This window comes from Leucopleurus acutus, assembly GCF_964270905.1.
Source record: "Leucopleurus acutus genome assembly, chromosome: 2".
NCBI lineage: Eukaryota > Metazoa > Chordata > Mammalia > Artiodactyla > Delphinidae > Leucopleurus > Leucopleurus acutus.
Genome location: NC_139143.1, coordinates 85,155,394 through 85,181,756, shown reverse-complemented (window position 1 = coordinate 85,181,756; position 26,363 = coordinate 85,155,394). Strand labels below are relative to the sequence as shown.

Below are 26,363 nucleotides of genomic sequence, written 5' to 3'. Positions count from 1 at the left end.
CAACGCTGCTCTCGCTGTGTGGGGTGTACCTCTTCGGAGTTCCTGGAGGTGGTCCCAGACTGGAGTGGCAGCTGTATTAACCAATAGGCTTGGACATTGTTGGGCCGGAAGCCAATGAGGAATCTGGCGATGGAGAAGCGGCGATCATTTATTTGAGGATGTAGGACGGGTCTGAAGGAAAATGGGGCTGTGTCAGAGGTGGCGGCGGCTTCGGATCCCAGGGTTACAAGCCTGCGGGCTGCACATGGTGCGTGAGGTACCCAAAGATTCCGAACCACATTGGACCCAGCCCAGCGGAACCCCAAAGTGTAGGCTCTCAACCCAGCCTGACACCCCTCTACTCCCGCCCTGCGTCTCCAGACCCGGCTACTGTAGCCCTTAGATGCGCCATCTTTTTCCTAGGGTCAGCAGCCTGCGGCGGGGCCTAGGGCTCCCAGCCTAGGACCCGTTATCACCCAGTCCTTTTAAAGACTAGAGATTAGGACCACGGCCACATAAATGTTCTAATTTCCCACTGTCCCCAATCCCAAGAAGGAATGGTGGGACATGTGTTACCTCCTAACATCTTTCCCTCCAGGCAGCTGTGCCGACCCCTCCACACTGGTTGGTAGAGCGGCTTGGCCTTTTTGAGCAGCTATGGACTGCTCAGGTAAAGAGGTTAGCAAGCCTGGCACAGAAGGAACACCGGACTATCAAGATATCACTTCCTGGAGGCCAGAAAGTGGATGCTGTGGCATGGAACACAACCCCTTACCAACTAGCCCAGCAGATCAGGTATCAGGCCCATTCTGTACCTACCAGGATAATCCTTCTATCTCTGTACTTTCTCGATCTGAGCAGGGAAAGAGCTCTGTATGTTTATTCCATTCCTATCAAGACAGCTTTTCCTGCTGATCCCTTTTTATCTGCGTTAGTTTCATAGTCTCTGCCCTTCCTCTGTTATGCATGGGGGAAAACAACGATAGGTTCTGTTGCTCTGGTAACACATTTCCCCTTTCAAGTTTGGAGTTGCTAAGAGATTAGTCCCTCTCTACCCCTTTGGATGGTAACCTTGTTTTTCTCTTTTTCCCCATCCCCCACTGCTGAAGTTCTCAACTGGCAGATACTGCAGTGGCTGCTCAAGTGAATGGAGAACCTTATGATCTGGAGCGGCCCTTAGAGACAGATTCTGACCTCAGATTTCTGACATTCGATTCTGCAGAGGGGAAAGCAGTAAGTTTCTTCCTTACCAGGGATACAGTGGCTACTAAACGAAGAGATGTTTAAGTGGGCACTTGTAGCATTTATTTCTTTTGCCTCAGTTTCTCCATTTGCAGTTGGGAGGGAGGCCTACCGCAGATTGCTTGTCTTGATTGTTCCTGGCTAAGCTGGAAACTTAGGGTGAAAGTTTTTACTTAGCCTGGGTCTGTTAAGCAGTGATCATTGTGCTAGTGAAAGGGAGAGATATAAAGTTGAAAATAGAGGATGATATGCCACGTTAGCCCTCCAACTCTTGAGACATGCATTATAAGTCATCTGTAGCATGTATTTAATTTTAATGTGGCTTGCACAACCGAGCACATCACCTGGCCTCCTCTCCACTTTTTCATGTCAGCTTGGATGGCATGAAAACTGACTAGCCTCCTACTATGCTCTAGAACCGGAAGCACTGAGGAGTGAGGCTTACTCTCTTCTGTGTGTTGCTTCTAGTGGCCTTCTTTCTTTTCTATTCAGTTGTTTTTGTTTTCATTTACTTTTTACTATTTAGTGGTCACCCCAAAGTCAGGTTCCCCATTTTGTGATAGTTATTCATACTAGTTTCATGCCAGCTTCTCTGAGGAGAGGATCCGAGAGCTAGGGGCTAAAGGAGAAGGTTAGGAACTCATGAACTCCTTTCTTGTGAACCCAGGTATTCTGGCACTCCAGTACCCATGTCCTGGGGGCAGCAGCTGAACAACTTCTAGGTGCTGTTCTCTGTCAAGGTCCAAGCACAGGATGTGGCTTTTACCATGATTTCTTCCTTGGAAAGGAACGGTGAGTAGTGCAAGGAAGGAGGAGAATGATTCTGGGGTGGTTTCTTTTTCAAAGATTTCACCATATTTTACTTTATTTTTCTATTTTTTTGAGCTATAGTTGATAAATAAAATTGTAATATAAAGTGTACACATGGTGATTTGATGCATGTATACATTGTGAAAGGATTCCTACAATCGAGTTAATTATCACATGCTTTTTTGTGTGTGTGAGAGAATGCTTAAGGTGGGCTCTTAGCAAATTTCACTTACGCAATACAGAATTTATCGACTATAGTCACCATGCTATACATTAGTTTTTCAGACCTTATTCATCTTATAACTGAAAGTTTGTACCTCTTTCCTGGGGTGTTTTCTGAGGCCTTTTTCTGGGGCCTCAGGCATGTTCAGTTTGGAGGAGAAAGAAAGCTGGGGGGGGGGTCCCTCCATGCCTCAACTGTGACATAGGTACCACTTTCTCCACTAGTCCATGTCTTTCCTTTTCTAAATCTGCTTGAAACTTACCTTCTCTAGCTTTTATGAATTCTTCAAATTTACTTCATCCCTCATTACTGTTGCTCTAGTTTTCTTTATCTAGATTGCCTGCACACAACATTTAATTTCATACAAAGAGCTTTTGCTCCAGCTGTAAACTTTGTACCTGATTTCCTATTTGTTTTCCCCTAGTCTGTTTGTCTTTGCCAATAATTTTAGATGTTTTTGGAAGGCAGGATTTCATCCCATGGCCAACACCCAGGTGATGCTCCTTAGAGGATGGAAGCCAACCAACCCTCATCTTTCCAGGACAATCAAGGGCTCAGAGCTGCCTGTTTTGGAACGGATTTGTCAGGAACTTGCAGCTGCTGCTCAACCCTTCCGGAGACTAGAGGCTTCCCAGGATGAGCTTCGGCAGCTCTTCAAGGTGGAGTGGAGACACACAAGTTTAGGAGGATAATCTAGAGACGTGAGGGAAGGAGTGGCTCTCTCTCAGGACTTATTCGTGGGAATAAAGACTTGTCTTCACTCTTCCCTTCTTCCAGGATAACCCCTTTAAGCTTCACCTGATCGAGGAGAAAGTGACAGGTCCAACGGCAACAGTATATGGGTGAGAGCTGTCAAGACTGAGGAAAACAGGGAGAGGTGGGGATGCACTAAAGAAGGCCAGAAATGGGATAAGGGAAAGAAGATAGAAGGTAATCTGTTGCTCCCAAAAAAGAAATGGGAATTGATTTTTATCTCCCATTGCTTTCTCTGTGGAATAGTTCTTTATATCTCTTTCTGTCAGCTAAACACCCTAGAGGGAGAATCCTAGAAGCTCAAGAATCTGGAAATCACTAACTGGCCCCTTCTTTCTCCCAGGTGTGGTATGTTGGTTGATCTGTGCAGAGGCCCCCACCTTCGGCATACTGGACAGATTGGAGGCCTGAAGCTGCTATCGGTCAGTTGTGAGGGCTGGGTTAGGTTGAGATTACTGTTTTCCCTGGAGTGAGCTGGGGAATGGGAAGGTGATCCTCTCTGTCAACCCCTTTTCTGCTCTGATAGCTAAGGGGGGCAATCCAGAAATAGAAACTTTGTCCCTGCCTTTTAGAAATCCCCATCTGATGACAGATACTGGACACCCTGCCAGGGCCCAGAAGCCAATTCCGAGTCCATAGTCAGACATTAGCACTAAGGGAGATGGCGAGGGAGGGCATGATCAGGCTGGACACGGTCATGTAGGGAAGGCTTCTGTGGAGAGAGCCAGTGTGGAACACCATTTGACAGCCACAGAGAGAATACTCTTAAGTCAAAGGCCTGCCCTTTCTGAAAATATTGCTCCTGGGCAAGGTGAGCTATTAGTCGGAATAGGAGCAGAGAGAGAGGGGAGAGGCAGATGTGCAGAGCAGAAAGCCCTGGACTGAAAACCTAGGCATCTGTTCTTAGTCCTGTCTCTGCCACTGATGAAGTATACGGCCTTGGGTAAATCTCCTTACCCGTTTTCCCCATCTATAAAATGAAGCTGTTGATTCCTGTCCTACCAGTAAATCCACATCATAGAGACAAAACCAACTAACGCAAGAGAAAGTGTTTGAGGAAAAGTTAAAAGTGCTATAAAATGCAGGCTGTTTCTTATTAGTACCATACAATTGTTCAAGGAAAGAACAAGCAGAGGCATTTGAATTTCATGGATCCAGGAACAGGACCTAGTGTGGGAGACTGAGTTTTCTAGCAGCTGTATGGGAGATTGATAAGGGGATGGATAGACTAATATTTGAGCAGAACTTAGGGTTACTTCCCTGAGCAGTCATTGATTAGAAGGGAAAGGAACAAAGTACACGGGTGCTGGTAGGGCAGTGGTAGTGAGAATGGGGACAAAAAGAGGTGGCAGGGTAAGGTTAGAATTCAGCAGGACATATGTAGAAATCAAGGCTCAGGCACCTCCGGGGTGATATACATGGCAGGGGGTGTCTGGAGGATGGCAGGGGCCATCCTCCTGGTGGTGATGGTGGGAAGGTAGAGACAGAGAGATGAGATGGGATCGTTGTCATACCTGTGATGCTTATGCTCAGAGTATCATATGAGGATTGAAAGAGGGGTTGTCCTCATCTTCCCTTTGACTCCCTTTGTCCTCCCACAGAACTCATCATCCTTATGGAGGTTTTCTGGCACCCCAGAGACACTGCAGAGAGTGTCAGGGATTTCCTTCCCCACTGCAGAGGAGCTGAGGGCCTGGGAAGAGTGGAGGGAGGAAGCAGAGTTACGGGACCACCGGCGCATTGGGAAGGTACAGAGACTGGGAAAATGGGGGCAGGGTGGGGGTGATGATGAGGGTTGGAGAGAGATGAAGGAACCTGACTGTGAAGTTGAGAGCAGATTCGGAATCCTGCAGACTGAGCAGCTTGGTCAGTTATCTCTTCTGGGTTCCCAAGCCCCCGCTTCCCCGTTGAAGTGACCGTTGCCGTTCCCGACTCCAGGAACAGGAGCTCTTCTTCTTCCATGAACTGAGCCCCGGGAGCTGCTTCTTCCTGCCTCGAGGGACAAGGGTGTATAATGTACTCGTGGCTTTTATCAGGGTAAGGAGGACCCATGTTCAGGGGAAGGAAGACTGGGGAGGGACTGAGGGCCTAGAAGAAGCCATGTGTTAAAAGAGGGGGATTAGAAGTTTAAACATAAATATTGTAAAGTGCTAGTGATTTTTATCAAGGGCCTAGAAATGTGTGGTCTACAGTGAGGAGCATAGTGAGGGAGGATGGTGCTTACTAGGTTGTAGCTGTGTTCAGCATGACCTGAGAGCCCAGAAGAATCACACAGCTGCCATCCTGCTTCCTCTCCCCCTAGTCACTCTGGCCTTCCATGTCTGTACCCTCCTCTCTAGGCCGAGTACACCCGCCGTGGTTTCTCAGAAGTGAAAACCCCCACGCTGTTTTCTACGAAACTCTGGGAACTGTCAGGGCACTGGGAGCATTACCGGGAAGACATGTTTGCCCTGCAGCCCCCAGGCTCTGACAGCCATGCCGGCTCCCAGAGTGACCACTCTACCAGCCATCCCACAGGCACACTTGCCCTCAAGCCCATGAACTGCCCTGCGCACTGGTGAGCTGGGATCCAGGAGACCTGGGTCCTCCCAGGGCTAGGGCTAGGCACCTGGTTACTAAGTACTAAGTTGTAGAAAACTTGGAATCGTATTGGAACACTTGATTTGAGTCTTGAATCTGCCCTCTAGCTCCCTATGTGAATTTGGAAAAATCATTGCACCTCCCTAAGCCTCAGTCTCCTCATGTGTAATATCAAGGGTTTGGAGTTGCTGCCTGAGGTTCTTCTTTCAGTTCAGTGCCTATCACAGCACAGGGGCACAGTAAGTGATGTCTGTTATTGTTGTTACTGAGATTCACTTTTGAACCAGGCAGGGCCCAGATTGTGATGAGTGGGATTGACAGGACTCAGGCATGCCGAGGCTGGAGAGCGCGTTAGCTGATGGTGCAGAGAAGGGAAGCAAGCAGCCTGGGCGGAGGAGAAGTCTTCAGGGGCTAGTTTTCCCTGTGGCCCTGACTCCTCCCCACCCCAACCTCAGCCTGATGTTCGCCCACCGGCCCAGATCCTGGCGAGAGCTGCCCCTGCGACTGGCCGACTTCGGGGCCTTGCACCGGGCTGAGGCCTCTGGCAGTCTGGGGGGACTGACCCGGCTACGGCGCTTCCAGCAAGATGACGCTCACATCTTCTGTGCACCCGATCAGGTGGCCCTTCCCCAGCTCCACCAGAGCCTTTCTAAGCCGCCTTTCATTCTCCTTGTGAACTGCCAACATTCCTGACTCTCAGTTGCCCTCTTTATATATGATAATTTAGCTATATTCTATCGCAACCTTTCCTTTATGTTTTTGCCCTCTTTTCCCCAAACTACCACCAACCCAAAGCTCTAGCTAGCACACAGCTCATCTGCCCTTATTCCCCCAGCTGGAAGCAGAGATCCGAGGCTGTCTTGATTTCCTCCGCTCTGTCTACACTGTCCTTGGGTTCTCCTTCCGCTTGGCACTGTCTACCCGGCCATCTGGCTTCCTGGGAGAGCCTTGCCTTTGGGACCAGGCTGAGCAGGTGAGCAGGTGGTAGGGAAGCAGAGGCAGATAAACCAGTCTCTGATGGAAGGAGAGGGGAGATGGGAATCAGGGTCCCTGGTAGAGGCGTATGCTGAGAGGGTCACTGTTGGGGACTAGAGGGATCTGTTGCTCATAAAGTTTAAGATGACATATTCCTCTCTTGTATCCTTTCCTCTAAAGGTCCTTCAACAGGCCCTAGAAGAATTCGGAGAACCCTGGGACCTCAACCCTGGAGATGGTGCCTTCTATGGGCCTAAGGTAAGCTGGGGACCGTGGTTAGAGTCTTATTTATTCCTTTTTTTGTTTTGTTTTATTATCTGTTTAATAGATACAAAGGAATGTTTTAAAATTTGTGTAAGATATAAAGAAGAGCAGTACATCTCCTGCTCTCATGGAACTTAGGTCTGGTGAGGGCTCTGAGAGGTAAATAGGGTGTTTCAGCACCGTGGGATCAGTGCTGTGTAGGTACTAAGGGGGCACGTTACTCAGGAGGGTCAGGAAAGGCTTCCCATAGGAATCTCTTTCCGATCTGAAAGGTAATCGTTGGCCAAGTAAAAAGGTGCTTCAGGAGGGAATGTTGGGGGCTTCCCTGGTGGCGCAGTGGTTGAGAGTCCGCCTGCCAATGCAGGGGACATGGGTTCGTGCCCCGGTTTGGGAAGATCCCACATGCCGCAGAGCGGCTAGGCCCGTGAGCCATGGCCACTAAGCCTGCGCGTCCAGAGCCTGTGCTCCACAATGGGAGAGGCCACAACAGTGAGAGGCCCGCGTACAGAAAAAAAAAAAAAAAAAGGAGGGAACGTTGTAGGCAGAGGCTGGGGCAAAGAGTAAAAACTCACATGGCAAGTTGGAAGAGGTGAAAGAAGTCAGGGAAAAAGGACTGTAAAGTGTCTGCTGGATTTAGTGAAAAGGCTGTTAGGTTTTGAGGGTCCATTTTTCAGTAAAGTGGGGACTAGATGTGGAGTCAGAAGTGAATGAATGAACCTAATACTTCCAAGAACATTGGCTCTTATAAAGGCAAAGGAGAGTAGCTGGCAGATCCAAAGAGATGTTGATGAAGGGAGAGACTTGAGAATGTTTAAATGCCGTGATGAGAGGGAGCCTGTTTGGGTCAGGGAGAAGTCAAAGTTGTAGAAGGGGTTTCAGTAGAGGAAAGTTTCTGGGGAGTCTTGAGGGTTGGGATCCAGAGCCCTTCACAGAAAGAAGCACCTGTGCTGTTGTTTAGGGGGTAGAAGGAAAGGCTTGGGGGTAGGTGCCAGGATATTTATAGGTGTGGTGACAGAAGTTGAGACATTTTCCCATCTCATGATACCAACTATCAGAATTCTCCATGAGATGGGAGGCAGGATCATTTGCTGAGATAGGAGTGGAGAATAGGAGAGTTGTCAGTGCGGGGGTTGAAGATGGGAAGAGAGGAGAAAGCTTGAAAATCCTTGAGGAGAACAGGATGCAGAGCTGATTAGGGCAGCCAGAGGATTGCAGGCAGCAGCAAGGGTTCACCTGAGGTTCACAACAGCGACTTGCATCAGTTGCTGTTTTTGCGTCTGTGTGGTGTGTGGCGTGTTGGGCAGCACTGGGCACTTCTGTTCCAGGGCCAAGGAGGTGGGATGCTAGGGTGCCACCAGGGTGGGGTTTTGTCATGTGGATGTGACAGAAGAACAGTGATACCAGGGAACCAGGGAGAGTGGTTACAGCTGCATGGGGAAAGAAACAGGGGTGGGAGAGGCTGAGAGGCCTGTGAATGGGAAGAAAAATGAGGAGTTAAGGAGCCGAGAGATTGAAGAGCCATTAATAGGAATAATTGTCAGAGCTGGAAGGACAAGAGATAGTAATCAGAGCAGGTGTCTGATGGACTGTTTCAGAGTTGCAGCCATTCTGGGCGATGACAACATGAAGGATGTAGCCATAGTGTGGGTGCGGATGAAGGTCTCTGAGATGAGGAACTCACGGAATTGAGAGGCCAGGGTGAGGGTGGGCCGTTCATGTGAATGTTGATGTTCCCTAATAATATACCACTATTAAGCGGAAAGAGCCACCGCCAGAGTCTGCAGCACGATGCAGCTGGGTGACACGTCTCTCCACACAGCCTGGGATGTGGCTAGGTAGAAGGAGGTGGCACGCATAATGGAGGATACTGGTTCTGGTTTCTTTCATGTCCTCCCTTCTGTCTCCTCCAGATTGACGTGCACCTCCACGATGCCCTGGGTCGGCCCCATCAGTGTGGGACAATCCAGCTTGACTTCCAGCTGCCCCTGAGATTTGACCTCCAGTACAAGGGGTACAGAACCTTGTCCTGTCCCCTTTTCCCTTGGCCCGTGGAATAGGTGGAGAACAACTTCCCTTTCTGCCTTTGACCCTAAAAACTAAACCACATCCTCCACACCCTCCCTTGCCAGGGCTGAAGATTCTTGGAAACTGGAAGGTGATCTTGGGTGCACATTGTGTGACACTTTTCCATTCCATCCATCCCCCCCCCCTTTCCCTCCAAGGCAGGCGGGGGCCCTGGAGCGTCCAGTCCTCATTCATCGAGCAGTGCTAGGTTCTGTGGAAAGGATGTTGGGAGTGCTGGCGGAAAGCTGCGGGGGAAAATGGTGAGACCTCTGACTCCCGGTTCCTGTTCTGGCCCTCAAGCCAGGTAGTGCGTGCTCCACATCCTGGCTCCCTTCAAACTCCACTTCTGTTTCCTTCTAGAATCTGCTCCCTGCATCCACACTTGGGGTCTGAGCCAGGATAAATAATTTGCCTTCCTCTGTTCTCTCAATCAGGCCACTATGGCTGTCACCATTCCAGGTGGTGGTCATACCTGTGGGGACTGAGCAAGAGGAATATGCCAGGGAGGTGAGGAGTTGGGGGTGAGGATGGGGACGAGCAGTGGGTAGCAGAGGCCACATGGGGTAGTGAAAGGGGCACGGCACTTGGAATCACAAGACTGCACTCAAATAATAAATGTTGATTGCTGACAACTGAGCACTTGGCACAAAAGGGGCCTTGGAGAAATGTTTGTTTTATTTTTCCTTTCTAGAGAGAAGTAAGGATATGGACAGTACTAGAGTCGAGCAGCTGGTTGGGTAGAGTGGTGTCTAGAAACAGGCAGCGTCCAGGGAGGCCTGGCTCCAGGAGGAGGCCGACAAGGAGGCTGTGGGGCTGGGGAGAGGCCTCAGTGTAGAGAGTGAGGAGGGTTTGTCCCTGAGAACTGGAGAGCCTTGACGCAAAGGAAGGAGGGGCAGATGGGGGAGCTTGGGGAAAACTGGCATCAGACTGTTCTAGCTCCTCAGCCTTCCGTTAAATCAGGTTCCTGTCAATGATCCTCTACCCCAGGCACAGCGGAGCCTGCAAGCTGCAGGACTGGTTGGCGACCTGGATGCTGACTCTGGACTGACCCTCGGCCGGAGGATCCGCCGGGCTCAGCTTGCCCACTACAATTTTCAGTTCGGTAAGACCGGGTTAGCACAGCCCTCAGAGCCTTGCACTCTTCCACTCGGCCTGTATGTTGTTCTTCCCTGTCTACTACGTTTGGTCATCCGCATATTTGGGTAAATTGCAGCTCATTACCTGAGCTGGGCAGGAGCCAGGATTCAGAACTCCTGAGCCATTTGGACTCTAGGCTCCTTCACCCCCTGACCAGCACCTCTGACCCTCAGAACAGTTTTCTTCTGACCCCCGCCCTAGCTCTTGGTGTCTGTTAGTAATTAGCCAAGGGAGCATCAGAAAGGAACAGGAAGGGTTAATAAGGCGTTAATTAGTTAGCTTTGCTTATTCTAGACCTAGATAGAGTCAGCCCTAAGGGATGAGGAGAAAGGCCTTAAGAAAAATAGTCTAGGCCTACCTTGCTCCTTTTTTTCATTTTCCAAGGTTCAGAGCTCTGTCTTGAAGACAAGGAGTAGGAACGTCTCAGCCAGATTACCTGGTTCTCTAGTTTTACACATCCACTCATCCTGCCAGCCTTGGAGCAAGCTGCCCGTGATCCCTTGGACTTGCACGTGTGTCATCCACCCTGCCACCCTCCCCTTTCTCTAAAGCGCACACACACACACACACACACACACACACACACACGCGCGCGCGCTCTCTCTCTCTCTCTCTCTCTGGATCTGCTTCTTGATCTGTTTGTCTTTCTTTGGCTGACCCTACTATCTCTGACCCCTGGGATCCTGAGTGGAAGTGATAAGGCATGTAAGACAATGTCTGGAATATTTCTCTATCTCCTCAGGATGACCAGGGAACTGGAGAGCAAGAGATAGCTAAATATATCCTTTCCCGGAACCATGTCTGAGCTCTGCTCTTCCTAAAGATTTCGGTCTCTTAAATTTCTGCATAGCAAAAGGAGATATCCTCTGGATAAATTTGCCCTGAGGTTCACAAACCTCCCCTCTTTCTGCAGTGGTTGGCCAGAAAGAGCAGAGTAAGAGAACAGTGAACATTCGGACTCGAGATAATCGTCGACTTGGGGAATGGGACTTGGCCGAGGCTGTACAGCGGCTACTGGAGCTACAGAACACCAGGGTCCCAAATGCTGAAGAAATTTTCTGAGCTTTTGTGTATAGATGTGGCAAAGACCTGTAGGAGCTATCAGGCCCCCTTAACACGGAGGGGCCCAACCTAACTGCCAAGAGTCTGAAGTCCCCCAGACCCCTCAGAACTCGTGTGGAGGCATGAATCTGCTCTCATGAAAAGAGATTTGGTCTGGGGGAAGCTGTAGCTGTTTGGATGTGAGGAACGTGAAACTAAAAATAATAAACTTGAAGCTACTGGGAATGTGTCTTCATCTCTGACTCCTGATGGGGACATAAAAGGGAGTTTGACTCTGTCTAGCACTCTTTTGTCCTAGGGGGTTGGGGTAATTGAAAAGGGGCAGCCCATGGCTCTCACTGGTCGGGGAGCTCCCTGGGATAGCTGTCCTGTTCCCCTGTCTAAACTCCTCAGTGCCCTGTTTCCCCAGCCCCAATTCAGCAGGTTGTCAGATCCATTCTCCAAAGAAGGCCAGATGGAGAAATTGAGGCACAAAACAAAGTCTCAGACCTCTCTTGCTCCAGGATTCTCAGAATCAGTTTCTCTTGGGGTTGGGTTCACCATTGTTCTCAATCCTGTCAGGAGCCTTCAGGGTGTGTGGGAGGAGTGTCTGCCAGAGGAGGAGCAGCTGGGACTGAGTCATGGCCGGATGCTGAGGAGGGCGGTAGCTATCCCCAGATAGACTATAAAGAGGAGAAGGAACCAGCCCTGAAGTTCACAACAGCAGTGACAGCAACTGGAGAAGCAGGTTTCCAGAAGCCCGGCTCTTCAAATCAGATCTGCCTGAGAGGACCTACTTGGGTGGCCGCTGACCAGTCCTTGCCCCAGGATGGGGACCACGTCCAGAGCAGCCTTGGTCTTGGCCTGTTTAGCTGTTGCTTCTGTAGCCTCTAAGGGAGGTGAGTTGGGGTCAGAGCCAGCACTTGGAAAGGGGGCCTGGCCAGCATGGGCCTGGGGCCTGGGTCCAGCCATCCCAGATGGCTCATCACCAGCAAAAGGATGCCCCATTTGGCTGCCTTTTTCTGAGCAGGCCTGTGGTGAGCCTAGGCACTGGAGCCTTTAACCAGGGAGGGGAGCAGGGGTACAGAAAGAAAGGAGTTGCTAGAGATTGCTGCCAAGAAACACATATTGGAGTCAAACGGACAACTGCGGGGATGGATGGATTCACAGAGTGAGGGGCCTGATGTATATGTGGCACCTATTAGCCAGAAGTGAGAAGAGGAGCTCCCAGGCTGCTCAAAACCAGTCTACTGACCCAGAGAGCCTTGACTGGCTCCCTGCCTGGTTAGGAGAAGAGAGGGCATCATCCATCTACAGGGGACCAGGAACAGCCACTCTCTAGCTCACACACACGTTATCTGCTTGGATGCCAAACAAAACGTTACTGTGGGAAACTATTGCATGAGGGTCATAGATCTAATCTATCTGGAAGGCCCTGTCTTGTTCTTCCCAGGTCCTGGTCTTTTGTGACTGCAGATCAGCTACAGGTGATTACTTTCCCTGTGGCTTTCTCTTACATGCCTTTCTCTTTTCTAGTTGTGGCGCATAGGCTCCAGGGCACATGGGCTCTGTAGTTGTGGTGTGCAGGTTCCAGAATGCGTGGGCTCTCCATATTGCCTCAGGAGTCCTGAACCATCCCAGTTTCCCAGGTCCTAAATTGAGACCTGAACTAAGGGGGATCTGAGACTGGCTGAAGGGGAGGCACTTCAACTTCTGCGTGGGCTCCTTACCAGAAGGCCCAAAGATGTTTAAAGGGCCTGTGGTAGGCAGGAGGGTGGAGGAGATGGGCAGGTGAGGCTCCAGCCAGTTCAAGGTCTGGACTGTGGAGAGAGCCCAGAAGCTGTAAGGGAAAGACACTGACACAAGATTAAGGCCTTCCTCCCCAGCCCCATGTGTCACACTCCCTTTAGGCCTGGACTTGGGAGACCCAAGGCTTTGAGCATGGTAGAGGTGAGGCTGTCAGATTATCACACCCAATCGGCCTTGACCAGGTGTGTTTGGGGGGTGGCTTAGGGGACATGGGGCAGGAGCAGTACAGAGAGGCTTCTGGTGTCTTAGTCATCTTTTCTAAGCTCTTAACCTCTACTGCCTCCCCTTCCCATTCTCAGGGCCAGGAAAGGGAAACCACCCCTGACTCACCGTTCCTCTTCCAGGTAGCAAGGCTTCAGGGCAGAGGGAGCTGGGGCCAGTGCACCTCACCCACCCCTTTCAAGAAGGTAAGAGTTTGGGGGAGTGGCATGGGATTGGGGTTCCAGGAGGAAATGTAGGCTCTGACCATCTCCCTTCTTGCCGGTAGTTGGCTATGCTGCACCCCCTTCCCCACCTCTGACCAGAGCTCTCCCCATGGATTACCCCGACACCTCTCAGCATAGCCCTCACTTTGAAGGACAGAGTGAAGGTAAGTCTCAGTTGCACCTCTAGGTTTCTAGTCTGACTTACTTCCTGATCTTCAGAATGGGAGGGGAAGAAGGAGTGGGCTACATACATACTCCGCTTTCTGTAGTACAGCCATCTCCATCTCAGAAAGCCATCCCTGTCCAAGAGGAGCTGCCCGCTCCCCAACTCCCTGTGGAAAAGAAAGGTGAGTGCTTGCCCTTTCCCTCACTCCCACCCACTACATCTTGCTGACATCAGCCTGAGCCTTGCTTTTTTGTGTCCTCACCCCTATCTTGCAGGGAATCCGCCTCTCCCTCAAGAGGCCGTCCCCCTACAAGAAGAGCTGTCCCCTCCCCAGGTCCCTATTGAACAGAAGGAAGGTAAGTGACTCCTTCCCCTCTTTACCCTCCTGCCTACCCGTGGCTGACAGCATGGGCTTTGGGGCTTCTGCCACTTACTAGCTGTGTAATAACCTTGGGTAAGTTACCTCTCTAAGCCTTAGTTTCTTTATTTGTAAAATTGGGGAAATAATACCTATTTTATAAAATTATAAGATTACATGACACAAAAGTAACATTTATTTTCACTTCTCTATTGAGTTCCTTTTTTTTTAAAGCATATGCTGTTTCTTTTTTTTTAAATTTTATTTATTGATTGATTTTTGGGCTGCGTTGGGTCTTTGTTGCAGCACGCAGGATCTCTGTTGAGGCATGCGGGATCTTTCGTTGCGGCATGCAGGTTTCTCTCTAGTTGTGGCGTGCGGGTTTTTTTCTCTTTTCTAGTTGTGGCGCATAGGCTCCAGGGCACATGGGCTCTGTAGTTGTGGTGTGCAGGTTCCAGAATGCGTGGGCTCTCTAGTTGAGGCGTGCGAGCTCAGTAGTTGTGGCATGCAGGTTTAGTTGCCCTGTGGCATGTGGGATCTTAGTTCCCTGACCAGGGATCGAACCCGCATTCCCTGCATTGGAAGGCGGATTCTTTACCACTGGACCACCAGGAAAGTCCCTCTATTGAGTTACTTTTTTTTATTTTTTATTTATTTTTTTTTTAAATTTGAAGTGGGCCTCTCACTGTTGTGGCCTCTCCCATTGTGGAGCCCAGGCTCCGGACGTGCAGGCTCAGCGGCCATGGCTCATGGGCCTAGCCGCTCCACGGCATGTGGTATCTTCCCGGACCGGGGCACGAACCCGTGTCCGCTGCATCGGCAGGCAGACTCTCAACCACTGCGCCACCAGGGAAGCCCTATTGAGTTACATTTTATGAATGGGAACTGGCCTGTCTTCTAGAGATGCCCGTCCCAACATGAATGTTGTTTTACGCATCTCCTTCTACCCCAGTAGACCCATCTTTCCTTTATCAAGAGGAGATGACCTTGCAATCTAAGCAGAGAGTGAGTGAGTGACAGCTTTAGTCTGTTCATCCCCCAGCTTTAATGCTCCGACCCTGGTCGGGGTAGTGGGGTGGGGGAGCAGGTATTCTGAGCCTTGGGAAGCAGCAAAGGGAGCAGGCGTGATTCGGGGTCAGGGAGCTATAAGGGTGACACCTTTCATGACTCAGGTCTCTTCCTTTTGGTCAGTCATTCTGAAGTTAAGAGCCACGAATTCATTTGTCCCCTTTTCCTCTATATCCTCCCAACACTTTCTCCTCAACCCCAACTTCTTTCAGTCCTCCCAACTCAATCCAGCCCTTCTCTATCCCTCTGCATGTTCCCCCTTCCCACTCTGTTCTCCCCATTCTAGAAAAGCTGGCTCCCTTCATGGACCACAGCCCCCCAGAGCCTAAGTCTTCGAATCCAGCCCAGCGCTGCCAACAGGGCCGACACCAAGGTGGCTGGGGCCACCAGCTGGATGGCTTCCCCCCTGGGCGGCCTTCTCTGGACAATCTGGACCAGATCTGCCTTCCTAATCGTCAGCATGTGGTGTACGGCCCTTGGAACCTGCCACAGACTGGCTTTTCCCACCTTGTTCGTCAGGGTGAGACCCTCAATTTGCTGGAGACTGGATATTCCCGCTGCTGCCGCTGTCACAGCTACACAAACCGCTTGGACTGTGCGAAAGTCACGGTAAGGGTTGGGCTCTTGATCCTGGGGATGTCCTTTAACCCCCAGACAGTATGTGTGTGTTTCAAGGACTAGAGGCCTAGGCCTGGGTATGCAGGAACCTCAGGTCCCTTTCATTGGCCCTACCTTGGGCCTCCTCATTGTGCCAGAAGAGCAGAGGACAGCCTCTGCCTCTTTATTATCTGCATACCCAGGGTCCTTTTTGGAGTCTGGGAGGAAAACAGGTATGTGGAGAGTGGGCTACCAGGCTGATCTACTCCTCTTGCTCTAGTGGGAGGATGCAATGACCCGGTTCTGTGAGGCCGAGTTTTCTGTTAAGACCCGACCCCATTGGTGCTGCAAACGTCAGGGGGAGGCTCGATTCTCCTGCTTCCAAGACGAAGCTCCCCGGCCACACTACCAGCTCCAGGCCTGCCCCAGCCACCAGCCTGGTATTTCCTCGGGTCCTGAGCTGCCTTTTCCCCCTGGGCTACCCACACTGGACAATATCAAGAACATCTGCCACCTAAGACGCTTCTGCTGTGTGCCACGCAACCTCCCAGCTACTGACCCCATCCAAAGGCAGCTGCAGGTTCTGACCCAGCTGGAGGGGGAGTTCCAGCACTGCTGCCGGCAGGGGAACAACCACACCTGTACATGGAAGGCCGTAAGTGGGCATCCCCGCATCCTGAGAGCCTGTCTGCCTGCCCTCCTGTCTCTGACCTCTGATCCCACCAGCCTATTTGTCATCCATGTACCTACCACCTGTGAGCATGTCTGCCCATTCATCTGCTTGTGAATGTCTGTGCATCCACTGTGTTCTTTGTCTGAGTTTGTTCATCGTGCACTTTCATCCTGCACTCCTGGCCTCGTCCACCCAATACCCTACACATGTACCTGTCTGCCGTCCATCTGTCCAGCTCTGGCCTCACCTGACCCTCTCTGTCTACCGTTCCAGCACATCTCCTGTGGCCAGCTCCGAACCTCATCTGTTCTTCTACCCTTCCACCTTCCCAATCCCATACATCCACAGCTGCCTCCTTGCCCTCTGGTTCTTTGCCCTTCCCTTTTGGCACCTGGGGCTGAAAGTCCCTCATCTCATAGCGTAGGGCAGTGAGGGAAGCAGTGGGTTAGGAGGGCCAAGTGTCCAGGCTTCTGATTTTCCTTTCTCTGGCCCACAGTGGAAGGATACCCTTGATGGCTACTGTGATCAGGAAAAGGCTACAAATACCCACCACTACTCGTGTTGCCACTACCCTCCTAGCCCTGCCCGAGATGAGTGCTTTGCCCGGCAGGCTCCCTATCCCAACTATGACCGGGACATCTTGACCCTGGACCTCAGCCGAATCACCCCCAACTTCATGAGTCATCTCTGTGGAAATCAAAGGGTTTTCACCAAGCAGTGAGTCTTGCCCAGTTCTTCCCCAACTCTTTTCCCTTCTCCAAAACCTCCCTTTTGGGGCACCCTCTGGGGCACTCTTGGGAAAAGCAAAATCATGGTCTGCAAGCACCATTTTGATGCCTGGAGACACCCAAAGACCCTGACCCCTACCTGTTTCCCACCAACATAGTAAGCAGATTCCTGGGCTGATCCAGAACGTGACTGCCCGCTGCTGTGACCTGCCGTTTCCAGAGCAGGCCTGCTGTGCTGAGGAGGAGGTGAGTGTGAGGGCAGGGGGTCATAGTCTCCAGAGGAACACAGAGGAGGGGAGAGAGAGGGCTGGAACTGCAGGATACCCCTTCTTTTAGTACCTCAAACCAGCCCACAGAAATAATGAGGACTACTGGGGAGATCTTTTTTCTTGGTTCCAGGAGTCTTCACTCCTGACCTGACCTGCTCCCCATCTCTAAGTGCCTATTATGCCTTCTCTGGGCCTCTAGCTTCTGGCATTTCCAGATGTTCACATCTGTCCATCACAAGGAGTCTAGCTGTGGAAGGCAGCCTTGTACTCTCTCTGAGCCCCAGAAGGGATCTAGGGAGAGAGCAGTAGAAACTGAGGGAAGGGGGACTTCGGACATCCAAGTAACCAGGCCTGACCTCTGACAACCTTCCTCCCCTATCATGTCTGCTTTACTCCTTCATCAGAAATCAGCCTTTATTGATGACCTGTGTGGTCCCCGACGTAACTTCTGGCGAGACTCTGCCTTCTGCTGTAAACTGAGTCCTGGGGATGAACAGATCAACTGCTTCAACACTAATTATCTGAGGAATGTGGCTCTAGTGGCTGGAGACATTAGGGATGCCAAGGACCAGAGGGAGCAGGGCCCAACTTGGGCCCAATATCAGCCCCACCCCTGAGCCCAAGGAAGAGTGAGTCACCGCAGACAGAGCCTTGGAGGATCAGATTGGGGGACCCCATCCCACCCTCCTGGAATACTCATTACAGTAAACACCTCTTGGATTTGGCCTCATTGTGTCTGTCGTCTCACACAAACACACCCTCCTAAGCCTGCCCGATTTTCTTCAGTGTCTGGCCCCTGAGGCCCACTGCCCCACCCCCACTAACTGAGCTGAAGTCTTTCCACAGGCTTTGTCGGGACCAAAACTAAATGGTTTAACTTCAGTATTTGTCATCGTGAATCTATTCACACATTTAAAAGGAATGTCACTTTGTTAGCTGGCTATCAGGATTCAGAAGTGAAAAAGATATGATTCATGTCTTTGGTGAGCCCCCGAAATGCACAGTCCTACCTGACACTTTTTAATCTTCACTTCTGATCCTTGGAGTCCATGTGTTTATTCATTCAGTATACATTGATTGAACCGTCGACGTGCACTGTGCTAGACTGCGGGATACACATTCGGAAAACATACAGTTCCTTCCTTCAGGTTGCTCACATTCCAGGAACCTAGCAGGTGTGATTAGTGGTGTGGTACAGGGCTGCCAGAGCGCCAGTATGCTCAGAGTACTTGATAACCGGGCCAGAGCTGGGAGTAGGGCTGGGGGCAGTAGGGGTGCACCAGGGAAGGCCTCTGCAGGGGTGAGGTCGGAGCTTCTCCAGGAGAAGTAGAGGGTACAAGAGGCAGGTACGGACCAGGCGAAGGGGCAACTCATGCAGAAGCACAAAGGCTGAAAGGACCTGACGGTGGTTGTTCCTCCCAGATGAGTCTGGAAAGATGAGCAGGAGCTCATCACGAATGACTCATCTGCCCGGCTTAAAGGGCCTCTTGGCACCTCTGCCCGCTAGGCACCGGCCCGCTAGGGCACCGGTGGTTTCAAGCAGAATATGTGTTCACATTTGCCTTTTAGGATGTCTAGTCGGCAGCCAGCCAGGCAGGAACCTGGGAGGCCAGTTCGGACAGTGTCGTGCCAATGCCTGAGGGGAGGGCGCCGTAGCACCCAGACCGGAGCTAGACCACAGGGTGGCGGGACCCTGCGGCCCTTCGAGGTTGACCACAGGAAACCGGAGCCTCCAGGCTGGAGCTGAAAGAACTGGAATGAAGGCTTAGTCCCGTGGGAACCCGTCCTCTGTGATTCTGCTGCCTGGACAACTTTACAGAAAGCAGGACATCCCCGGCCCAGCTTATGGAGGAAGAGGGTGAAACAGGGACTGCCGTCCTTCCCCAGCCGGGGACTAGATAAGCCCCAGCAGCTCTAAAACTGACACCCGCCATTCCCTCCGCTCCTCCACCGCCTTTTATTTATTTATTTACACTTTGCCCGCATAGCAGTTTTTAACCCATCAGCGTCTTAGCAGCTCCTTCGCCTGTCCGTCAGCACGAGGGCCAATGAGCGGGCGAGAGACACTCCGTGCCCCGCCCCTGCGACTGCAACCCGGCCAGCGCGGGCCTGCTCGACCCCGGCCGCGCGCTCGGGTAGCGCTCTCGTAGGGCGTCAGCTTCTATGCGCGGACGTCTGGGCCCATTCTTTTTTTTTTTTTTTTTTCCTCGGTAGGTGGGCCGGACGCGCAGGCTCAGCGGCCATGGCTCACGGGCCTAGCCGCTCCGCGGCACGTGGGATCCTTCCGGACCGGGGCACGAACCTGTGTCCCCTGCATCGGCAGGCGGACTCTCAACCACTGTGCCACCAGGGAAGCCCTGGGCCCATTCTGATCGCCTCTGGGCGTCAGAGACCGGGCTGGCAGAGGCAGGGCGCACTCCTTCCCCGACCCCGTGCGCTCGTCCGCCCTCGGTGTACTGGTCCAAACCAGCTCGCGGGGCGGAGCCCCGGCCGGTGGACGGACGGGCGGGCAGCTCCGCCGGCAGAGGCACCACTAACGGGCTCTGTCCCTCCAGGAGCTTCCCGGAGATGCATTCTTACTGCATTTGCAAAGCGCCCCGCCAAGTCTGGAGAGGGAGTCCGAGAAGAGTTGGACCACAGTCCCAGCCCCGAGGAGTTGACAGTCTACCGGGGAGGAGAGGAAGGAAACCAGGAAAGCAATAGTAAGCAGCTATCATGAAAGAATATCAAGTGCTAAATAGATATAAGCATCAAGAACGGAGAGTTAAAAGAAGTAATTATCTGTAGGAATCGGGGTACTGTTAAATGGAGGAGGTGGCTTTCCACAGAGCCCCGAAGCATGGATAGGATTGCTGTTAGTTACCATATGGTGAACCTGTTAACACTTATGGCAGTTCGTTGTATAGAAAAACTTAAAATATATTAAATTCAATACAGTGTTGTATGTCAATTATATCTCAATAAAACTGGAGGAAAAAAATAAGTAAAATAAAATGTACTAAGTTCAGATAAAGGAGTCAGAGACCCTAACTACTTGGAGGGGCCGGGGAAAGCTTTATGGAGGGATGCAAGCTTGAGTAGGATTTTGCTGGAAGGGAAAGGGAGGATGAACAAAGCACTGGGTGTATGCAAAGTTCAGCTAAAGTAAACAGAGTGTGTGTTTGTGTTAAACAGAGTGCTAAGTATTCTGGCTATAAAGAATATTAAAAAATCGTCCTCAAGGATTTTTAGCTCTATGGAGACCTGAATATCTAATGATAGATATTCTCAGGATTCTTCGGGAGCCACCTAGCCTGGCTTTCAGGTAGGTCTTCTGGAGGAGGAAATAAAGCAGGAAGTGTGGTTGGTATATTTGAAGAGCCACTAAGTAGTAAAAATACTGTGGGGGAGTAGCTAGGCGTGAGGTTGGAAATTTCAGGCTTTCTGGAAGATCTTGAAGCACTATACAAGTCACGCCAACTTGGGGATAAGCACCTATAAAGGGTTGTAAAAGAAAAGTGATGTGAACAAATTTATTTTTAAAAAAGATACATTAGATGGACAGACAAGTGGATAGGAGTAGATGAGCTGGAGAGAGGGTAGAGACCCGAACCTGTTCAGAGGTTGAAATTGTAATTCTTCAATATCAATAAAACTGAGAAACTCTGATATCCAGAACTTTGTTAATGGTAGAGAGGATGAAAAGGGAAGGGACATCTTTTAAAGACATTTAGGAGATGGGATTGACAGAGCTGTTCGCTACAGGAGATGTCTAGGAAGACTCCCAAGTTTGAGGTTTGGGTAAGGATATGCAGGGTGAGGAGCAAGTTTTACAGGACGATGATGAGTGTTCAGTTTTGGAGTCCTCAGTAGTCAGTGTCCTTAGTGAAAAGCACCTTCAGGAGGAAGATGTCAAAAGCCAAATTCTAGGGAATTGATTGTGAATGGGAGGTGAAAAAGAGGAGGCAGCATGTGTAGCCTGCTCTTTGAATGTCCTTCTAAACACGACACTTGGAAGTCCCTTAGGTAGCACAGGTTCAGCTTGTTCAAAAATGAATTCCTCTGGATATATGGGGAGATGTGAAAAAGAAAATGTAGCAATAAGTGACCTGTAGAATCTGGGTGGTGGGCATATGGGTGTTCACTATTCAATCTGTCAACCTTTTTCTTCATTTTTGACATGAGCTTATCATCTCTACCCTCCAACTATCCCTACCCCTGTGAACCCCATCTCAATACACAGAACCACCATCTACTCAGTTATTTAGGCAACAGACCTGGGAGTGTCATTTAATTAGTCCCTCTCCTTCTCCCTTCTATTCCAATCAGTCACCAAATCTCCTAAATATCTCTTACATCCAGCAACAATGGAGTTGCACCTTATACCAAGGTTAGGTTCTAAAGTCAGTACATAAGGCAAAAGTTACATAGTCAACATAACTTTTGGAAATCCCTTAAATCGCTCATAAAATACAGCAGTCATGTGACTTCCCTGGCGGTCCAGTGGTTAAGACTTGGCACTTCCACTGCAGGGGGCACAGGTTGGGGAACTAAGATTCCTCATGCCGCACCGTGGGGACAAAAGTTAAAAAAAAAAAAATACAGCAGCCATGGTTTTGTGTGCACAACTCTGTAAACAAAATGTATGTGCAAGTATGTATGTATAAGCCAGTGTATAGTAATGTACAGTATATAATAGGGTATACAATATAACATTAAAGTATTTTCAACTACATACAAAAATGAGATAGCGCTCTCTCCAGCTGCAGGACACGTGGAAGCACAGAGCCTGAGGCCAACACTGCCAGGACCTCAGCGGGAGAGGAGGGTCTCTGCTCTTGTATTTCAATAAACCTGTTGATGTTAAAAAAAAAAAAAAAAAGTTAAATGTACACAGGGCACAAGGATGCTGCATTTCTCACCTCTTCACTGCCTCTACCCTAGTCCAAGCTTCCATCAACCCCCAGGATTATTGAAACAGCTTCCCAACTAGTCTCCTGGCTCCTTCCCCAGAGCCTGTCCAATCCATGCCCTACACTCCAGGCAGATTGACCTGCTGACTGATTTGAGCAGGTCACTTTGCTGCTTTAAAACCCCTCAATGACATCCCACTGGTCCCTTAGGACAACGTTTAAAACACCCCCATATGGCTGCCCCAGCCTTCTGCCATGTGGCCTCTGCCCAGTCTCTGGACTTCATGTCACACACACCTCTTTCCTCTTGTTCTCTAAGCCCTGTCAGAATTGGGCTTTCTGTTCCTCAGGTTCACCATACTCTTTTGTGCTTCAGGGACTTTCCCATGCTGCTCTGTCCGCATAGAACTCTCTTACCCCCTCTGCTCAACTGGTTAACAAACACTTGTTATCTACTCAACGAACCATCCACCTCAACCCCCCAATACTTTGTTCTTGCTAAATTTTATTATTTTAAACTTTTTTATTTATTTTTATTTTTGGCCGCGCAGCATGCGGGATCCCCGACCAGGGATCAGACTCGTGTCCCCTGCATTGGAAGTATGGAGTCTTAACTGCTGGACTGCCAGGGAAATCCTCTTGCTGAATTTTAAATTTAGAAAAAAAAACATTGTGAAAAATAATCCACATATTTAAAATGCACTAAACATAAATGTATATTTCAATGGATTATTATAAAATGAAACCCCCCTGCAACAGCAACTCAGTTCAAGAAAAAGGACATTGCCTTCGCCCCAGAAATCCCTCATAATACTGCTTGCTGGTCATAGACTCCTTCAACCCTCCCAAAGTAACCACTGTCCTACTGTCCTGATATTTATCGTAACCACTCACTTGCTTTTTCTTTATTGTTTTACCACCTAAATATGAATCCTAAAAACAATCATTTAGGTTTTCAAAAAACCTTTATTGGGATATAATTCACATACCATACAATTCACCCATTTAAAGTGTACAATGCAATGGTTTTCAATATATTCCATTATTAACTTTTTAAGATTGTGGTAAAATATATAAACATGAAATTTGTCATTTTAACCATTTTTGAGTGTACAATTCAGTGCCATTAATTACATTCACAATGTTGTGCAAACATCACTACCATATAATTTCCAAAACATTTTTATCACCCCAAATAGAAACTCTATGACCATTAAGCAATTACGCCCCATTTCCACCTCTCCGCAGCCCCTGGTAACTTTTTTTTAAATTAATTAATTAATTTGTGGCTGCGTTGGGTCTTCATTGCTGTGCGCGGGCTTTCTCTAGTTGTGGTGAGTGGGGGCTACTCTTCATTGCACTGCACGGGCTTCTCATTGCGGTGACTTCTCTTGTTGTGGAGCATGGGCTCTAGGTGTGCAGGCTTCAGTAGTTGTGGCATGCAGGCTCAGTAGTTGTGGCACACGGGCTTAGTTGCTCCACGACATGTGGGATCTTCACGGACCAGGGCTCGAACCCGTGTCACCTGCATTGGCAGGCGGATTCTTTACCAGTGCACCACCAGGGAAGTCCCCCTGGTAACTTCTAATCCATTTTCTGTCTCTATGAATTTGCCTATTCTAGGAATCTCATGTACAATATTTGTAGGTACTTCTTTTTTTGGCTGCATTGGGTCTTCGTTGCTGTGCACACGCTTTCTCTAGTTGCAGTGAGCAGGGGTTACTCTTCGTTGCGGTGCACGGGCTCTAGGCGCACAGCCTTCAGTAGTTGCAGCACATGAGCTCAGTAGCTGTGGCTCGCGGGCTCTAGAACGCAGGCTCAGTAGTTGTGGCGCACAGGCTTAGTTGCACCGCGGCATGTGGGATCTTCCCAGGCCAGGGCTTGAACCCGTGTCCCCTGCATTGGCAGGCGGATTCTTAACCACTGCCCCACCAGGGAAGTCCCCCATTCATCTGTTGATGGACACTTCAGTTGTTTCCATCTTTTGGCTGTTGTGAATAATGCACAATCATTTAATTTTGCCCATTTTTTTTTATGAGAATGGAACAGGACAGAATATATTCTTTGTTATGTCTGGCTTTTAAAGCATGCATTCGGGGCTTCCCTGGTGGCGCAATGGTTGAGGATCGCCTGCCAAAGCAGGGAACACGGGTTCGATCCCTGGTCCGGGAAGATCCCACATGTCGCGGAGCAACTAAGCCTGAGCACCACAACTACTGAGCCTGCTCTCTAGAGCCCGCGTGCCACGACTACTGAAGCCCCTGCGCCTAGAGGCCGTGATCCGCAACAACAGAAGCCACCGCAATGAGAAGCCACCGCACAGGCTTAGTTGCTCCGCGACCCCCCAGCCTGCCGCCAGCCGCCCCGAGAGCACGATGGTGGCGGCCCACCTGTTCCAGAAGTGTTGCCTGGTCCAGAGGATCCTGGAGGCCTGGGAAGCCAGTGACCACACACAGGCAGCGGGTGGCATTAGGCACGGGAACATGGGACACCTCACCTGATCGCCAACACGGTGGTGCAGAACCTGGAGGGGGGCCCCATGCAGACCCAGCTCAGCGAGGTCATCCGAGGGCTCCCTGGGACTGCCGCGGGCGCTGGGAGAGCTTTGTGGAGGAGACGCTGATGGAGGCCAACCGCAGGAACGTGGTGGACCTGGTTAGCACCCGCCATCTTCACCCCTCAAGTGAGGAAGAGGACGTGGAGGGCATTTTCCCTAATGAACTGGCCCTTCAGCAGGCTTTCTCTGGGTACCAGGTCCAGCAGATGACAGCCCCCTTCGTGGACCAGTTTGGCTTCAGCAACGAGGAGTTTGCTGAGCAGGACAACAGCGTCAACGCCCCATTTGACAGGATCGTGGAGATCAACTTCAGCGTCGACAGCCCCGGTGCCGCTCTGTTTGAGGCCTGCTGCAGTGACCACATCCAGCCCTTCGACAAGGACGACAACCTCTGGGAGGACGTCCGTGTGGCCCAAGTGACCAGAGCCAGGTTCGGGGGCCCTCATGCTTCAGAGAGCTGCCGGAAGGACGGCCCGGAGCGCCGAGGCCAGGGCAGGGAGGAGAGCTCGAGAGCAGATGGGGACACGGCTCCGGCGGGCGGGCGCCCCTTGGGCTGCCGCCCAGAAGGAAGGTCCTCGTGTTAGGGTGGCTCAGAAGCAGGTGCCCCGTGGACGGTGTTTGATGAGCCGGAGAATTCCATGGCCTCGGGCCCGGCCCCGGCAGTGGCGATGGGCGTGGGTTCCAGTGTGTGGGTGGCCAGCTCCTCCAGTGCCTTGGCTCCAGAGGAGAAAGGCTGGGCCAAGTTCGCTGGCTTCCAGCCTTTCTGCTGCTCTGAGTCAGGGCCCAGGTGCAGCTCCCCAGTGGATAGAGGTCATGGCGATGCCCAGGGTGGCCTGAACCAGGGCCCAGAGAGAACCCTTGGCCCGGCCACTCCGGGTGCCTGGAACGCATGTGTTACCAGGAAGGCGCCCCTGGTGGCCTCCAAGAGCCGTGAGGACAAGCTGATGGCGGCTGTTGCCTCGGAGGCTGTTAGTGTGGGTCCTGGTCAGGAGGCCGCCCCCCGCCGCCCGTGTCAGTCCCCAGGTGTGGGCGGGAGTGTTGTGGACAGACGTGGCCTGCAAGGTGTCCAGGGAAGGGCCCTGGGCCCGTGTGGCCCACAGAGTGGGCTGAGTGCGCCACCAGCACGCCTCCAGACCTGGCCTCCCTTGCACCTGTGGAAGTGACCTCTGCCCCGGTCGTGGCCGTCCTTCCCGAGGCTGCCATGGCGGCCACCACAGTACTGAGCAACGCCGGCCCCTCCCTGGCCACTCTGGCAGTCTCTCCTATGCTGGCTGTGGCCGTCACCACTGCAGCCCCAGCTGGCCCAGCTGTCTCCATGGCGGCCGCCCTAGGGACAGTGACAAAGGACAGGCAGACAGATGGGCCGCCGCCTGCAGGAGCTGCCTTAAGTGGCCTCATGTGATGCTGCTGCTGCCACCCAGCTTTGGCGCCCCAGCCAAGCAAACTACCTGGTGACGCATTTCATGTTTTTAAATTAAATTTAATTTAATTTAAAAATAAATGCTGCATTGGTAAAGCTGGCAGTTGGAACCAGTCGGACAGCCCAGCCTGCATTTCTCCTGCCTGACTCCGGGTGGGCCTCGAGGGTCCAGCCCCACGCACAGCAATAAGGCCTCAGACAGGGGCTCTGCCTGTGGGGGCCGTGACTCCAGACGCCGCAAGGACCGAGGTCTGGGCTGGGCGCCACAGGCTCTGAGCCTGTTTTTATCCATTATTTAACAAACGCAGATAGAGCCACATGTTTGCACTTTTT

The 26,363-nt window shown here is 51.1% G+C and overlaps 2 protein-coding genes and 1 pseudogene across 3 annotated transcripts; all 3 read left to right on the top strand.

The window, feature by feature from the left end:
- The first annotated feature begins 152 nt into the window (after nt 1-152).
- On the top strand, nt 153-11,306 carry TARS2 (threonyl-tRNA synthetase 2, mitochondrial). Its single transcript, XM_082856136.1, has 18 exons — nt 153-247; nt 578-774; nt 1,089-1,212; nt 1,889-2,013; nt 2,796-2,913; nt 3,032-3,096; nt 3,351-3,429; nt 4,609-4,755; nt 4,946-5,044; nt 5,347-5,564; nt 6,043-6,205; nt 6,423-6,560; nt 6,743-6,820; nt 8,737-8,837; nt 9,049-9,150; nt 9,325-9,397; nt 9,878-9,992; nt 10,941-11,306. Exons 1-18 carry the CDS (start codon nt 182-184, stop codon nt 11,087-11,089), a joined length of 2,157 nt encoding a protein of 718 aa, XP_082712262.1. The 5' UTR covers nt 153-181; the 3' UTR covers nt 11,090-11,306.
- Nucleotides 11,307-11,808: 502 nt separating this feature from the next.
- Nucleotides 11,809-18,079, top strand: ECM1 (extracellular matrix protein 1). The gene is given in 11 exon segments (XM_082833381.1): nt 11,809-11,967; nt 13,222-13,284; nt 13,365-13,466; nt 13,572-13,649; nt 13,744-13,824; nt 15,181-15,503; nt 15,772-16,146; nt 16,661-16,881; nt 17,051-17,138; nt 17,566-17,750; nt 17,752-18,079. Coding segments are annotated over 11 exon segments (1,629 nt in total). The 5' UTR covers nt 11,809-11,897; the 3' UTR covers nt 17,795-18,079.
- A 1,130-nt stretch (nt 18,080-19,209) lies between these two features.
- Nucleotides 19,210-26,012, top strand: LOC309974242 (serine/threonine-protein phosphatase 6 regulatory subunit 2-like; annotated as a pseudogene). The gene is made up of 2 exons: nt 19,210-19,296; nt 24,312-26,012. The product of its transcript is annotated as a serine/threonine-protein phosphatase 6 regulatory subunit 2-like (transcript).
- The last annotated feature ends 351 nt before the right edge of the window (nt 26,013-26,363 follow it).